We start from the raw sequence: 13,729 nt of genomic DNA on the forward strand, positions 1-13,729 counted from the left end.
TTGGGAACACAAAAACCCAATGAATATCTATGTGATTCATTGCCTATAACTTTATCAAGATTGCTTTTTAATTTTTGGTTTTGGGCAGTCAAGAGATCCGTGATTTCTCCAAAGTTAGATTCTCCTTTCTGACGGGAGCAGCATTGTTGCATTTGAGTGGTAGAGAACAGCAGATCGGGAAGCACATCAGGGGTGAAAACAGGGTGATCTGTAGCTTTTCTGTTCCAGGCTAGAAGGGCCCTGACATGATCATTTAGTGTCTGAGACTGGGGCCAGGCTGGGGGTGAGTAGCTCCTTTTGGGTGGCTTTGGTCCATGCTGAGGGTAGTGGTGAGAGATCCCTTGAAATATTTCACGGTTTGACTTGTCTACGACTCCCAAGCACTTTATTTTAATGAAATAGTGCCCAGCATGCAGAATAACCCAGTGTGTTCTTTGCTTTCAGGTGGTCCTACCCTGACTTTTTCAATAGGTACCGCGTGCTTATGAACAAGAGAGACCTCTCTAAGAACGACAAGAGGCAGATCTGTCAGACCCTGTTGGAAGACCTCATTAAGGTGAGCTGGGACCAGATCTTTGTCAATGATTTTAAAAGCACAGAACTCATGGCTTTGATGTGGTCTGAAATTGCTCCAGCTTCACCTGCTGCTCGTGCAGATGCTTCTGCACCCCAGGCAGCCTGGGAGTTTTCCCAAAAGGAGGGAGTCTTGCGAGGAGGTGGCAGGAGAAAGTGGGACATGGCATGTCTTGCTTGTGGTGAAGAGGAACAAATAATTTCAGTGCTGGTGAAGTCCAGAGTTTGCTGTCACTAGCTGCACATGAATGACTGGCCACTTTAAAAAAATGTGTCCCCCCAGCTCCTCCTTCTGGTTTTGCCTAACCACAGCTGGAGCACGTTTCAGAGGTCCAGCCTGGGACAACGTCATGAACCTTAGTCAATCATGAAACGCCTCTTTGCACAGATGAGTGGGAAAAGTGCAGTAAATGCCATATCTTGATGTGTGGAAGACTTTCAATGGCCCTGTATGGAAAAGGCATCCCACAGATTGGGACTTTTTTACCATAAACTAATCAGAAGGTTTTGCCACCTCTCCTTCCCAAAATTTTACTACTTGCTTGTAGGCATTGTTTTTAAATTGCAAATGTGCACGCAAAGGTTTCTTGCTGTTGAGTGGCCCAGAATGTGCCCAGCACCTTAGACAGGTTTTAATGTTTGATCTCTTGTTTTCCTGTGGGATTTTGAGGGATTTACCCAATTGGGTTTCTCTTTTTTCTTTTTGCACCCAGTGTTTCCCTTGGCTGCAGAGTCTTTTGCAGTGTGTGTATGATTTGTAGATGTAAGCATTCATTTTCCAGAAAGAAATCTTTTAATCTTTGTGAGAAAGAGATCTTTTTCTGGAAGTGCTCTGGTGTTGCATTTCTAGTCTGGTCTAGTGGAAGGTGTCCCTGCGCATGGCAGGGGGTTTGGATATACATGAGTGTCGCGGGTTCGGTTTGTAACCGGGTGGAAACACCAATTTAGTGTAGTGGTTTGGTCCAAAATACTCATTACTGTTTATCTGCTGTGAGATAAGAATTAGGAGAAATGCAAAACAGGCACCAAACTTGAAAGAATATAAAGAAGTTTATTAACAGACCTAAAAGAAGAAAAAAAATTATACCACCTTCAGAACTCTCCTCCTCCCCCCACCTTCCTCCCTTCTCCCACTGACAATGTGAAAAGACAACCCTTAAGATGTTCAGTCTGTTTACCACTTCCATAATAACCTTGTTCAGTCCATTTAGAGAGAGAAGTCTCTTCTTGCTCATGCTATGAAAACATTATCACAACGAGACAGCCGCCCACTTCCAAATATTGTTCAGTCCATTTAGGAAGAGGAGTCTCTCTGCCTGCGTGTGAGTCCTTTCCCCCGACTTGCAGCTTTTCCCGCAACTGCTTTCGAGGGTCCACTCTTGAAGTTTTTTGGGGTACAATTTTAAGGTTGAGCCGTTCAGAAACAAAAACAGAGGCCCTTCTCCTTCCCTGGGAGCAAAGGGTCTTCATCATCTTCATCTTTAGGACTATCTCTGGGAGCATCTCTAGGAACTGAGGTTTTCTCCTTTCCCATTTGGAGCAAAAGTCCTCATCTGGTTCATCTCTACGGACTGAGGTTTTCTCCTTTCCCCTTTGGAGCAAAAGTCCTCATCTGGTTCATCTCTCCCTGTCCAAACTTCTCATGAAATTACAGCTGCGTCAGCATCTGCCTATCTCAGCGCAGGTGCTTTTGCTCACGAGTTGAACACTCCACCCCCCAGATCTTCATGAAATTACAACAGGATACTCTGATATATCATAGCTTCACAACAGAATTTCAGCTTTAAGCATCTCCTCTCTCTCTTCCCTCAGGTTTTCAGCTCTTCACAGCAATAAAAGGGTTAATCTCACCTCGGCCTTGCAGCTTTGCAGCTGGAATGTTGAATTTTTCTTATCGCAGTGGAGAGGGGGGAGAGCCGAGCCGCTCCGGCTGCCCACGGCAAGGCAGTGGGGGGGGTTCCACGGCTGGAACAGGTCCATGGCTCCAGGATGGCCGTGGCCCGGCCCGGCCTGGCCCAGGCAGGGCCTGGCCGGGCCCGCTGGCCCCCACACGGGGCCTGCAGCCACTTGTCCCAGCGCCGGAAACGAGAGAGAGCTTGGAGGGGGAGTTTGTCTATTCTTAAATGGGGATCACAGAGGTGATCACAACTTTAAGTGGCTTGGAGAATTGTCCATATTCAAACTGGCCAGCTGATAGGTTCTATCAGTTCCCAGAGGAAACTGTAAGCACCCCTTAGCAAGGACGTCCCTTCCGGGACTATGCTTGCTAACCTATGACAATGAGGTTTAAGGTCTCTTCCAACCTAAACAATTTTGTAATTCTGTGATTTCTCTATTTACATAAAACCCAACAAATAAAAAAACAAACAAAAAACCGCAAACAAAAAAACCCGCCAAACCCCAAAACCAAACCAAAAAAACCAGGACCACAAAAACCCAAACCCCAGCAACAACAAAAAAAACCCCAAAGCCAACTAACCAAAAAAACCCCCCACAAACCACAGAAAATCCAACCCAAAACCCCTTCAAAATTTGTGTAAATATATGGAGTTTAAGACTGAGTCCTAGTGCTGCATTCCTTAATGGGTATATATACGCTCAAGTATAGTAAATCTAATAAGTCTAATGATATCTAATAATGTCTAATAAGTTTAGTAATCGAGTAAGTCTAGTAATGGAGTCTAATAATATCTTCATTACCCAATTAAGAAGAGATGTGAGTTGATAAATTTGATTCAAAGTGGTGTTTTCACTTTGTATCTACTGATCAACTTAAACAGAAAACAAAAAGAGAACAAGTAATGTTTGCCTTAATTAAATGTAGTTTCTTTTATGCTTTTGAAAAGGATCCGGACAAGTTCCAGTTTGGCCGTACCAAGATCTTTTTCCGTGCAGGCCAGGTGGCATATCTGGAGAAACTGCGAGCAGATAAGTTCAGGGCTGCCACCATCATGATCCAGAAGACGGTGAGGGGCTGGCTGCAGAGGACCAAGTACCAGAGGCTGCAACGAGCCACACTCGTCCTGCAGCGCTATGCCCGCGGGTGCCTGGCACGCAGGTGGGTCCTGGGGAGCCCCAGAGAGGGGCCAGCTGGGAAGTCAAGTGTGAAAACACCTCTGCTCACCTGTGTTTTCAATCCTTTGCATCTTCTAGATCTTAAACTTGGGGGTTGCATAGGAGAAGCTTTGAAAATACTCTGCTTGCTTGAAAGCAAGATGCGTAATGTGCGTGTGGGTAGCACTGTGGTGAGAGTTTCTCAGCTAAAGTCAGGACTTATTTCTGGCTCCTCTCCCCAGTTTTGTTTAAGGGCAAGAGGTCAAAATTCTTTGCCCCAAACTGGTTTCATATCTACATTAGTTTAATTTCTGGGTGCTGGGCCAAGGTCATAACGTAGACAATCTGGTTATAATGAGATGAATACTGTACTCTGAAGGATTTATGTAAAAGTGTTTCATAGAACTAATATTTTCCTGGGACTGCCTTTGGTAAAGGGCATTTAGATCAGCCAGGGAAGAGCTGTCTAGTTGGTAAGCACTCCTCCCCTGCAGGGACCAGGTTTGTGCCTCTGTGATGTCCAAGGGGAGTTCTCAGGATTGACTGGCTGTATCCTTTGTAATGAGGAAAATCACTCCAAATCACTGGCAGGAGGGCTGTGTACAGTAGAGAGTAACAGAGCTCAGAGTTGACTCGTTCTGTGCAGGAACCTCAAGCTCCCTCCTGTCAGTGGCTTGCTGGGGTTTATGTAGGTAACACCGCTGGAGAGTGAGCTGCTGGTGGCAGGTGTGGGGTGGATGTGAGGGAGCAGTGAAGCAATGGAACAGTATCCCAACACACTGGCCACCTCCCTTCTTGTGCCCCTTATTCAAGTCAGACAATCAGCAGAAGAACATCAGAGATACCAGCTGAATTTGTGGTGGTGTGGCTGTGAAAGGGGTTGCTGCCAGGGAGAACCAGCTGCTGCAGAGTTCCTTCTACATAATTTTTCAGTTCCCCTCTTTGTGCAGGGTTTGTAAGGTTGGATGGCATCGGAGTAACTGCTGCCTCCTCTTTTTGGAGACAGACCATCTCTTATCCTCTTCAGTAAGCCCTGGCTCAATGGGTCCTAATGAGAAAACATTTACCTCAATCAGAGGAATATATAAACCAATCCGATGTGGCTCTTAGTTTTGGTACACTTTTCACAAAATAAAAGAAGTGGATCAAATTTCTGAATAATGCTGCATGCTGAGAGCAATAAATGAATCGTAAATTCAGCAAAACAAGCTAATTGTCAAATTAAATGGAAGGTTTATGAGCATTTATTAACCGGTGTAACAGCAAATTGAACATGAGTTCAGCTGGAGAATGGGAGAAATGTGGTGTGGAGTTGACCACATCCCTCATTATTTACTGTCTCTGAATTGCTCGAGGCTCTACTCAGGAATGTTACCAAAGCAGTGTACACCAGTTTAAATGCCTGATCAGTTTGCTGCTGTTTTCACTGAGTCAGTAGGTACCCTGAGTGACACGTGCTATTTATAGTCAGGGAAGTGATGGAACCAACCCGGGCACTGATTGGCGCAAGGACGCAAGGCAAAGAGTTCAAACCAAGGAAAACCTGGGGAATACTTGGGTTTAATGCTGTTTGGGAACAATGAGGTGTGCTGATTTGTGGTTCCAGTGCTCCTGGGTTCCATGGCTGCTGTCTGGTAGCATGGAGGCTCTCTTAGCCCAGCTGTTGGGGTGCTCATTCCTGAGTACCATCAAGCCACACTGGACAAAAGGTTTTCCTCTCTGCCTGGTTTAAAACTTACTGCAACAGGAAGAAGTGGAGTTTAGTTTCCCCGCTGACCTTCCTCCTGTGCATTGCAGGCTTGCTGAGCACCTGAGGAGGACGAGGGCTGCCATCATCTTGCAGAAGCAGTACCGAATGCTGCGGATCCGCCGGGCTTTCCAGAGGATCCGCAATGCCACCCTCACCATCCAGGCTTTTGCTCGGGGCATGTTTGTCAAGAGGATTTACCACCAGGTACACCTCCAGGAGGGTCTTTGCATGACGAGAGCCTTTATATTTACTTCTGCGATGTGTTTGTTGTGGTGTTGTTGATGTTTGTGAAGCTGACAGCCCCTGGTGTTGCCGGAGAGTGGACGGTGACGGCAAGCTTTGCTATTTAAAGCTGTGCGAGCAAAAGAGATTTTGGCAGCAGCACCTCAGCGGAGCAGCTAAATGGAGTTAGTCACTGTGGTGCTGGGAGGCATTGTGGAGATCTGGAAATGTCATTTGATCTAACCTACGCTCTGCTAAAACCTCCCTGTCCCACTGGGTATGTGTCAGAGCTGCATGCAGGGGCTGCTCCCGGTAGGGTGGGAAGACAAGGAGGGTCTGTCATGGAAGGTAATAAGTCATTTATTGATAGAAATATCTCTTCAATTAGTTCTCTCCTTTAGCTTTCTGTGTTAAACCAGGAGTTGGACACAAAGAATTTAGAGTTTGATGACAGCGGTGATACAGTGAGAAATCATTGAATCTAGGGGTGGTTTGGGTGAAGAGACCTTTAAGATTACCGCATTCCACCCCTTGCTGTGAGCAGGGTCACCTTCCACTGTCCCACATTGCTCCAAGCCCATCCAGTTTGGTCTTGGTCACTTCCTGGGATCCAGGGGCAGCCACAGCTGCTCTGGGCACCCTGTGCCAGGGCCTGCCCACCCTCCCAGACAGCAATTCCTTCCCAATATCCCATCCAGCCCTGCCCTCTAGCACTGGGAAGCCATTCCCTGTGTCCTGTCCCTCCATGCCTTGTCCCCAGTCCCTCTGCAGCTACTATCTGTCAGGTAACTGAGAACGGCTTTGGGGAATCTTCTGTCCACTGCTCAGATCCAGCACTGTGCTGGTAGTCACCTAAACTGGTGCCTAACTGGGTTGTGGGGTTACTCCAAGAAGTGAGAGGCATCATGAGGGGAAAGCCTGTTCCTGGGAATAATTGAGGTTACCTGGACACCTGGTGACCTCCCAGAGAGACCACAGTTGTCCTTTGAGACATGGCAGCTAGTGATAAGAAATTTGGGCTGCCACTGCTTTTTCAACATCTATTTTTTAAATTGGAAGCTTCTGCAGTGGGAGGCAGCTGGTCCAGCAGTTAAACTCCCTGAGATTCAAGGCCACCCAAATCTTAACAAGGTATAGAAGTTGGCTGAAGGCCAGGCCTCTCTAGTCGGAACACCCTTAATCTGTGGAGCACCTGGGTATAGATGTTGGATATAGGTGTTAGTTCCAGTGCATGTTCAGTGACAGATGCAAGGCTCTGGGTGACGATCTCTGGGGTCAGGGCATGCCCAGCGTCCACCAAAATTTTGCTGTAAAGCTGAAATAAGTCCCCAAGGCAATGCAGTGGGGTTTCTTCTACCTCTGTGGGTATCCCTGGCTTTCCTCATTTATGAATGCCAAGGCGGGAGACATACAAAGCTTATTTCACTGTAATTCTTGCTGCATCCTAAATTCACATAATCCCTTTATTCTGAATTAAAATTCGCAATTGCAAAGAAAGCCTTAGAGTGAAACAAAATATTTGTAAGAGGAGCTCATAGGATAACCTTTTCTGAGACAACTTAACCCAAACTAATAACAATAAAGTGTCTTGCAATCTTCAAATTCTCCTATTTATTTCCTTGGCAGACTGAAGCATAAGGAAGGTATTAACAATGTGCTGTTTGTATCTCTAAAATGCCAGCCTTCAGTTATAGAGGACAAAATTGAACTGCCACTGACTGACAAGATAGCTGTAAATTTTGGGGAAGAAATTCAATGCAAACATGCCAGAAATTTCATGAAAACAAATACAAATTACTAGGAATTGAATCATGCTAGAGAACTGGCTGCAGACTGTAGTGAAAGGACTCACGGTTTTATTTGAAGGTTATCCACCCGATATGAAATCCCACCAGGACAGCATTTATCTGCAGTAAAAATTATCATAATGCAGAGGTGGAACACAGAAAAAATCTACAGATCCGTTCTGGTGTGGGTTATATCTGATGCTGAGGGGCAGTAAATTCATTGCTAAGTGTTGGTGTGTCTGTTAATGACTGTTTATTCTGGAGCTGTGGCTCTGGTTGATCTCAGTGCTATTCTGAGGAGGTCCATGAAGTTGCAGTTAGGCCCAGATGTCACCTGCTCCCACCAAGTCCTCACCAACCAGGATCTTACCTCCTCATGTCAGTGGCCAAGCAGTGAGAGAAGCCAGGCTCCTAAGAGAGGTCTGGGTGTGTCCTGTCTGCATCAGTTGAGCACAGTGCCTGGAGAAGCCTCCAGGAGCAGGGTTTGAAGTACTGTCCATGAAAGAGAGGGCAAAACAACAGCCTCCGTTTCCAGCCATCACGCCCTGCACCTACCAGGACATTCCTTGGAGGAGAAGCCCTTTCCAAGGCAGTTTGGGAATTGTTTAAGTGTCTGTTGCAGCCAAACCAGAGTTGCTGTTACCTGAACAGGTGACCGTCCAGGAATGGCCTTAAGCTGAAGGAAAGATTGGGAAGGAATCCTTGGATGTGAGGGTGGGGAGGCCCTGGCACAGGGTGCCCAGAGAAGCTGTGGCTGCCCCATCCCTGGAAGTGTCCAAGGCTGGGTTGGATGGGGCTTGGAGCAGCCTGGTCTAGTGGAAGGTCCCTGCCCATGGTGGATGAACTTTAAGGTCCCTTCCAACTCAAACTGTTCTGTGATTCCAAAATTCTGTGCCTTCTCTCTGTTAACTGTCCCATTGTGCCAATGTTTTGCAGATGCTGATCGAGCACAAGGCCATCATCCTGCAGAAGTACGTCCGGGGCTGGCTGGCCCGCGTGCGGTTCCGCCGGCTCCGGGCCGCCGCCGTGGTGCTGCAGTGCCACCTCCGGCGCCTCAGGGCCCAGCGCCAGCTCCGGGCCCTGCGCATCGAGGCGCGCTCGGCACAGCACCTCAAGAAGCTCAACATCGGCATGGAAAACAAGGTGGTGCAGCTGCAGAGGAAGGTGGATGAGCAGGTACGTCCCGCGCTGTGCTGGGACAGGCTGGGCCCAGCTGCTGCTTTGTGCCTTTCCGTGTTTTCTGGGAGGGGTCATGGTGGTGGCAGCCAGGCATTTGTAAGGGTGGGACACAGAGCTTGCTCAGGGAGCTGCACAAGATGCAGTGGAATTGTTGTGGGAACTGCCCAGCAGGGCTCGGAGGGGGAAGATAAAACGGCAGTTTTGGAAGGTGTTGCTTGAAAACCCAAGGCAGCTCCATGTGGGATCCAATGTCACGGGTTTGGGGCTGGATTGCCCTGCTGTGCGTTTTGCTCTGTGAGCACTGAGGGTGCAGAGTGTCTGCCACCACTGGTGCTATGAACCATGTATCTTGAGAGTCACATTCCCTGGAAGATGAATAGCAATTTGGGTAAATACAAAGTAGTTTGAGCATGTTTGTGTTGCTAGACACAGCAACTCTCCAGGAGTAAGGGGAGGGGTAGGATGGTGTGATGTGACAGATCCCTGCGTTGGATGACTTGATGATCTTACAGTGAGTATTTGATCACAGGGACATCTTCATCAGTTGCCACTTGCCATTAATAAGCTGCAGAAAAATGGTTTTACTACACACTTAGCAGAATAGTTTTTCCACCTACTAATATGTGCAAGTTACTCTGTTAAATACCTTCTGTGTTGCTGTACAAGGAATTGAGGGGTGATCATAAGAAATTTTGAGTGGGACCTAGTTGTATTGACTGATACCAACAGGGAAATTCATATCCACTTGTATCCTTAAAGTGGCTTCTTACAGGCGGGAGAACATTCTCTTCAGTCAGGACAACTCCTTATTTGTAGCACCAGTTAGTGGCAATTCCAGTTTATCATTCTGGGATGTTGTCAGGGACCCTTGTCCGTCCCACACAGCTCCCTCGCCACCTGAAATCTCCTCAGCTCTGTATGACGTGAGCAGTCCTGTGATGGTGGTGATGACAGATGGCTTTGTGGTGGCTCAGATAGTGCGGAGTCAGGACACACAGGGGTTTGCATTGCTGCGGTCACTCTCACTGCAGTGTTAATTGGCTGCAGTGCATTAATTCCACAGCAACAGAGTTCAGCGCTCAAACCCTGGTGTTTAATTTTAAAATGCCTGTTTCCATACTTAGATTTTGCTAACAGTAGCTTAGGAATGGAAAACTCTCATCATAAGGTTTGATATGACCTTTTATCCAGAAGGTGATTTGGTTGAATTAAATAGGATGATTAATTCCAGGTCCAGGTATTTTGGGCTGAACTTCTGCGAGGAGTGTGAACATCAGTGTTGGATCTGCTGGGCTGCTGGACTTGGCACTGGAACATCAGTAGTGTTTTTTAGTCTGTATTTTTTCCAATTTCCTTGCTAGGAGAAGTGTGGGAGTAGAACAATAACAGAAAAAAAACTCCAGTGTTTGATTAACGCTGGCTTTCCTGTCACGGGTTATGAAAACAGCAGAAGGATCTGCTTTAGGGAAGGAGTCATGGAGAGCTTTTAACCAGGCAGAAATAATGGTCTTGAGCTCATCTTGCTCTCCCTCAGTCTCTCCACAGACCATTTTGAAGGGTATTCTTTGATGCTTTCTGTGTAGCTTTTGCAGGAAAGAATTCCTGCTCTGGATTACATGTGGTGTTCTGTCCAGTGAGCTGACTTTAACCATCCTTCCAGGGCTGCCAGGTTTCCGTGGGATGCTTTGGAAGTGCTAATGAGCACCGTTCCAGTAGATTTTGTTTTCAGTGCATTGAATCTTTTTTCTGGCACGGTGCATTTGCTGCATCGTAGTTTCCCTGGAGGATCTTGCTTTCAGTTCTTGCTAATCTATAAACACAACCTTTGAAAATACCAATTAACTTTCTAAGAAAAAAAGTATATAGCAGGTAACCTGGAAAGCTGCAGTTGTACTGGTTTTTTTGAGTAGCTGTGGAAAAAAATGTTTCTATTTCTGCTACTTCAGCTCATGCATGAGTAGAGATGTAATCCTCCCTGTGCCCCTAAGGAAGAGATTTTTCTTTGAAAACATTAAAACCTATTATTGTATGTCAGCCTCAGCTCAGATGCTCTGGCATCTGTAACTGGAATAATTTAATTAAGTTTTTTAATCAGGTAAGGGATTTTTTGCACACACAAGAAAGATTTTGATCTATTTTGCTGCAAAACATCCTCATTGGAGCACTTCCTTTTCTGTTTACATTGGATCATGGTTTTTTCCTGTTTCTTTTTTTTTTTTTCTTTCAATTAATTTTCTTTAAATCTGTTTGTTGGAATTGCCTGAGAGACTTTAAGGCTGGTACCTAATTTAGTGTTCTATGTTCATGTAGCCAATATTTAGGCACACTGTGAGCTCTCTCTACACTGTCTCTGCAAGCAGCCCTATCTCCGTAAGCATTTATTGTGAATAAAACTAGTTTGGGTAACAGGAATGATGAATTTGTTGCATCTGCCTTTGGTAGCAAAATAAACTCTAGTTTTGTTCACAGAGCCTGGGTTGAAACCAGGACTGTCTCAGATCTGCAGGGTTTATACAGATAATGATTGAAAATAAAGCAAGTTCAAGTTTAACAGGGTCTGTTGAGCAATCTCTGCAGTGGGGAGCAACCCGGTAAATGCCCTGTCCTGTCTCTGGTTGCTAATAAAAACCCCAAAACCATTTCTGTGCATTTTTCTTGTATTTGCATGAAAATCTCAGTTCGGTGGTGTGTAAAACCTTGTACAGAAATCTCGGGACACAAGGTTCTGCAAACACATCTCTGTGCAGAGCCCCTCTGCTCTGCAGCCAGCCTGGGACAGCTGGGGGTGTTCAGCTGCACAAGAGAAGGCTCCAGGGAGAGCTCAGAGCCCCTGGCAGGGCCTAAAGGGGCTCCAGGAGAGCTGCAGAGGGACTGGGGCCAAGGCATGGAGGAACAGGACCCAGGGAATGGCTTCCCAGTGCCAGAGGGCAGGGCTGGATGGGATATTGGGAAGGAATTGCTGTCTGGGAGGGTGGGCAGGCCCTGGCCCAGGGTGCCCAGAGCAGCTGTGGCTGCCCCTGGATCCCAGGAAGTGTCCAAGGCCAGGTTGGACAGGGCTTGGAACAGCCTGGGACAGTGGAAGGTGTCCCTGCCCATGGCAGGGGGTGGAATGGGATGAGCTTTCCTATCCCTTCCAGCTCAAATAATTTTAGGGTTCTATGAAATGCCTTTGGTCATGCAGAAATTATAATTTCCTAATATGATATGAATGCTGAATTTTGATGTTCATTAATAATTGATTACAAGGGAGTAAAGGAAGAAATATTAATGTGCCTCATTGACCTGTTTTTCCGTTTGAGATGTGTCTTAGTCTTGCTTCAGAGCACTGAGAGGCAGTGAGAAGGGGTGCTATGAGAGGTCACATAAAGAGGGGCCAAAAGGATGATCAGAGAAAACTTTAAAACCCAGACTGCATTTTAAATTTCAAAATGGTTCTTTTGGTATCAAGATTATCTACCCAAAGTCAGCAGGGCTTATGTAGTAGGCTCTTAATGAATCAGCTCTTGGTCCTTGGCCTCTGGATGTCTAATAATGATGATGTTTTATTAGTACAATGTGGAGCCCATTGACTTCGATTTGAAGCCCAAAAATCAGCTAAGCCTGCTGAATTTCCAGTTCTCAAAACTCAGGAGCAAATCTCTGCTAAGTGCTTCAAAAGTGAAAACCTGAGCAAATAACAAGATGACGGAGGTGGCACTTGACTTAAAACTGGAGTTTTGGGAGTTCCTTGTGCTTGAGGCGGCAGTTCTGCATTTTTACCCCAGGTTTCTGCAGCCATGGAAGTCAGGAATAGAGGAGTAAACTGCAAAAGGAATACTACAACCCCCCCCCAAAATTGCAAACCAATTGCATTAATAAGCAATACTGTTTGGAAGCTGTAGTAGAAGTGTAGTATTTTGGTTTGGTTGCCAGTGCTACCAAGAGTTGTTTGCCTTTGCTCTGAGTGATGTCAGTGTAATACCAATTTAACAAATGCTTCTGTAATCATTGCCAAAATATTATTGAGCTTTTGTCACAGTTTAGAAATAGCTTTTAGCTTTATGAGCTTCATTAGCATAGGCATGGTAACATTTGTTATTGTGGGCTTGTCACCCACCAGGCTCGAGGATTTGAGTGGTTGCTTTTGTAGTGCATCACTGCATGCATTGACATCACTTGTGCTCTTGTTTTCTTCTTTTTGGGATGCTGACTGCAGAACAAGGAGTACAAGCTTCTGAATGAGCAGCTGTCCATGCTGACATCAGCCCACTCCTCTGAGGTGGAGAAGCTGAAGAAGGAGCTGCAGCAGTACCAGCAGAGCCAGCGGGGCGATGACAACCAGCTCCTCAGCCTGCAGGGAGAGATGGAGCAGCTCCGGATGGAGCTGGAGAAGGCTCATGGGGAGAGAGAGGTCATAGAGGACAGCCACGGCAAGGAGAAGGACCTGCTGAGGAAGGTACGTCTGTCAGTCTGCCTCAGGTTGTCTCCTGCAGGTGGCCATAGTGGTGAAAGCTCACTCTTTACAGCTCTGAAGGGGAGTGTCTGTTCTTTGATTATTATTTCTGTTGCTGAAGGCCCCTAGGATTTGTCTTTAGCCAGCCCATGGGGCAGCAAGGACAGGTGGACATCCCTGCAGGAGCAGAGCTGCTTTGTGTCAGGACACCCCGTCCTAATGCCTTTTGTGCTGCCAACCTCAAGGGAACACCCCAAACCCAAACACATCTGGAAATCAGGATGCTTAGTAACCATGAATATCATGGAATCACAGGGTTGCAAAGGTTGAAAAAGACCTGTAAAATCACCAAGTCCAACCACCAGCCCAGCACCACTGTGTTCAGCACTAAACTGTGTCCTCAAGTGCCACATCCATGTGGTTTTTGAACACTTACAGGGCTGATGACTCCACCACTGCCCTGAGCAGTCTAGCAGTCTGTCCCAATGCTTTACAAGCCTTTCAGTGAAAAAAGTTTCCCTAATATCCAATCTAAACCTGCCCTGGCACAACTTGAGGCTGCTAAGATCCTGAGATTCATGTATATAGCAGAGCTTCATGTATATACAGTGATTCCTCGTGGCATGTAATGCAAATTACTGGAGAGGGTTGTCACAGATGCTGCATATATTAGGAAGATGTAAATATTCCTCATCCCAGCCCGGGATGGGACACAAGGCTCAGTTTCTTCCA

General features: G+C 46.5%; 1 protein-coding gene across 1 annotated transcript in view; it reads left to right on the plus strand.

Annotated features, from left to right (window-relative positions):
- Positions 1 to 13,729, plus strand: part of MYO5B (myosin VB) — a gene marked incomplete at its 5' end in the record, with an annotated part of 119,775 nt that overhangs the window by 67,036 nt on the left and 39,010 nt on the right. The window contains 5 exons of the mRNA XM_042028169.1: positions 445 to 556; positions 3,420 to 3,631; positions 5,425 to 5,581; positions 8,323 to 8,562; positions 12,761 to 13,000. Coding sequence (XP_041884103.1) covers positions 445 to 556; positions 3,420 to 3,631; positions 5,425 to 5,581; positions 8,323 to 8,562; positions 12,761 to 13,000 — 961 coding nt within the window. The remainder of the gene's footprint in view (positions 1 to 444; positions 557 to 3,419; positions 3,632 to 5,424; positions 5,582 to 8,322; positions 8,563 to 12,760; positions 13,001 to 13,729) is intronic.

The sequence above is a fragment of the Corvus kubaryi genome, unplaced genomic scaffold (genome assembly GCF_017639235.1).
Source record: "Corvus kubaryi isolate FWS band 111438036 unplaced genomic scaffold, C.kubaryi_AGA036_p1.0 37308, whole genome shotgun sequence".
NCBI classification, from domain to species: Eukaryota; Metazoa; Chordata; class Aves; order Passeriformes; family Corvidae; genus Corvus; species Corvus kubaryi.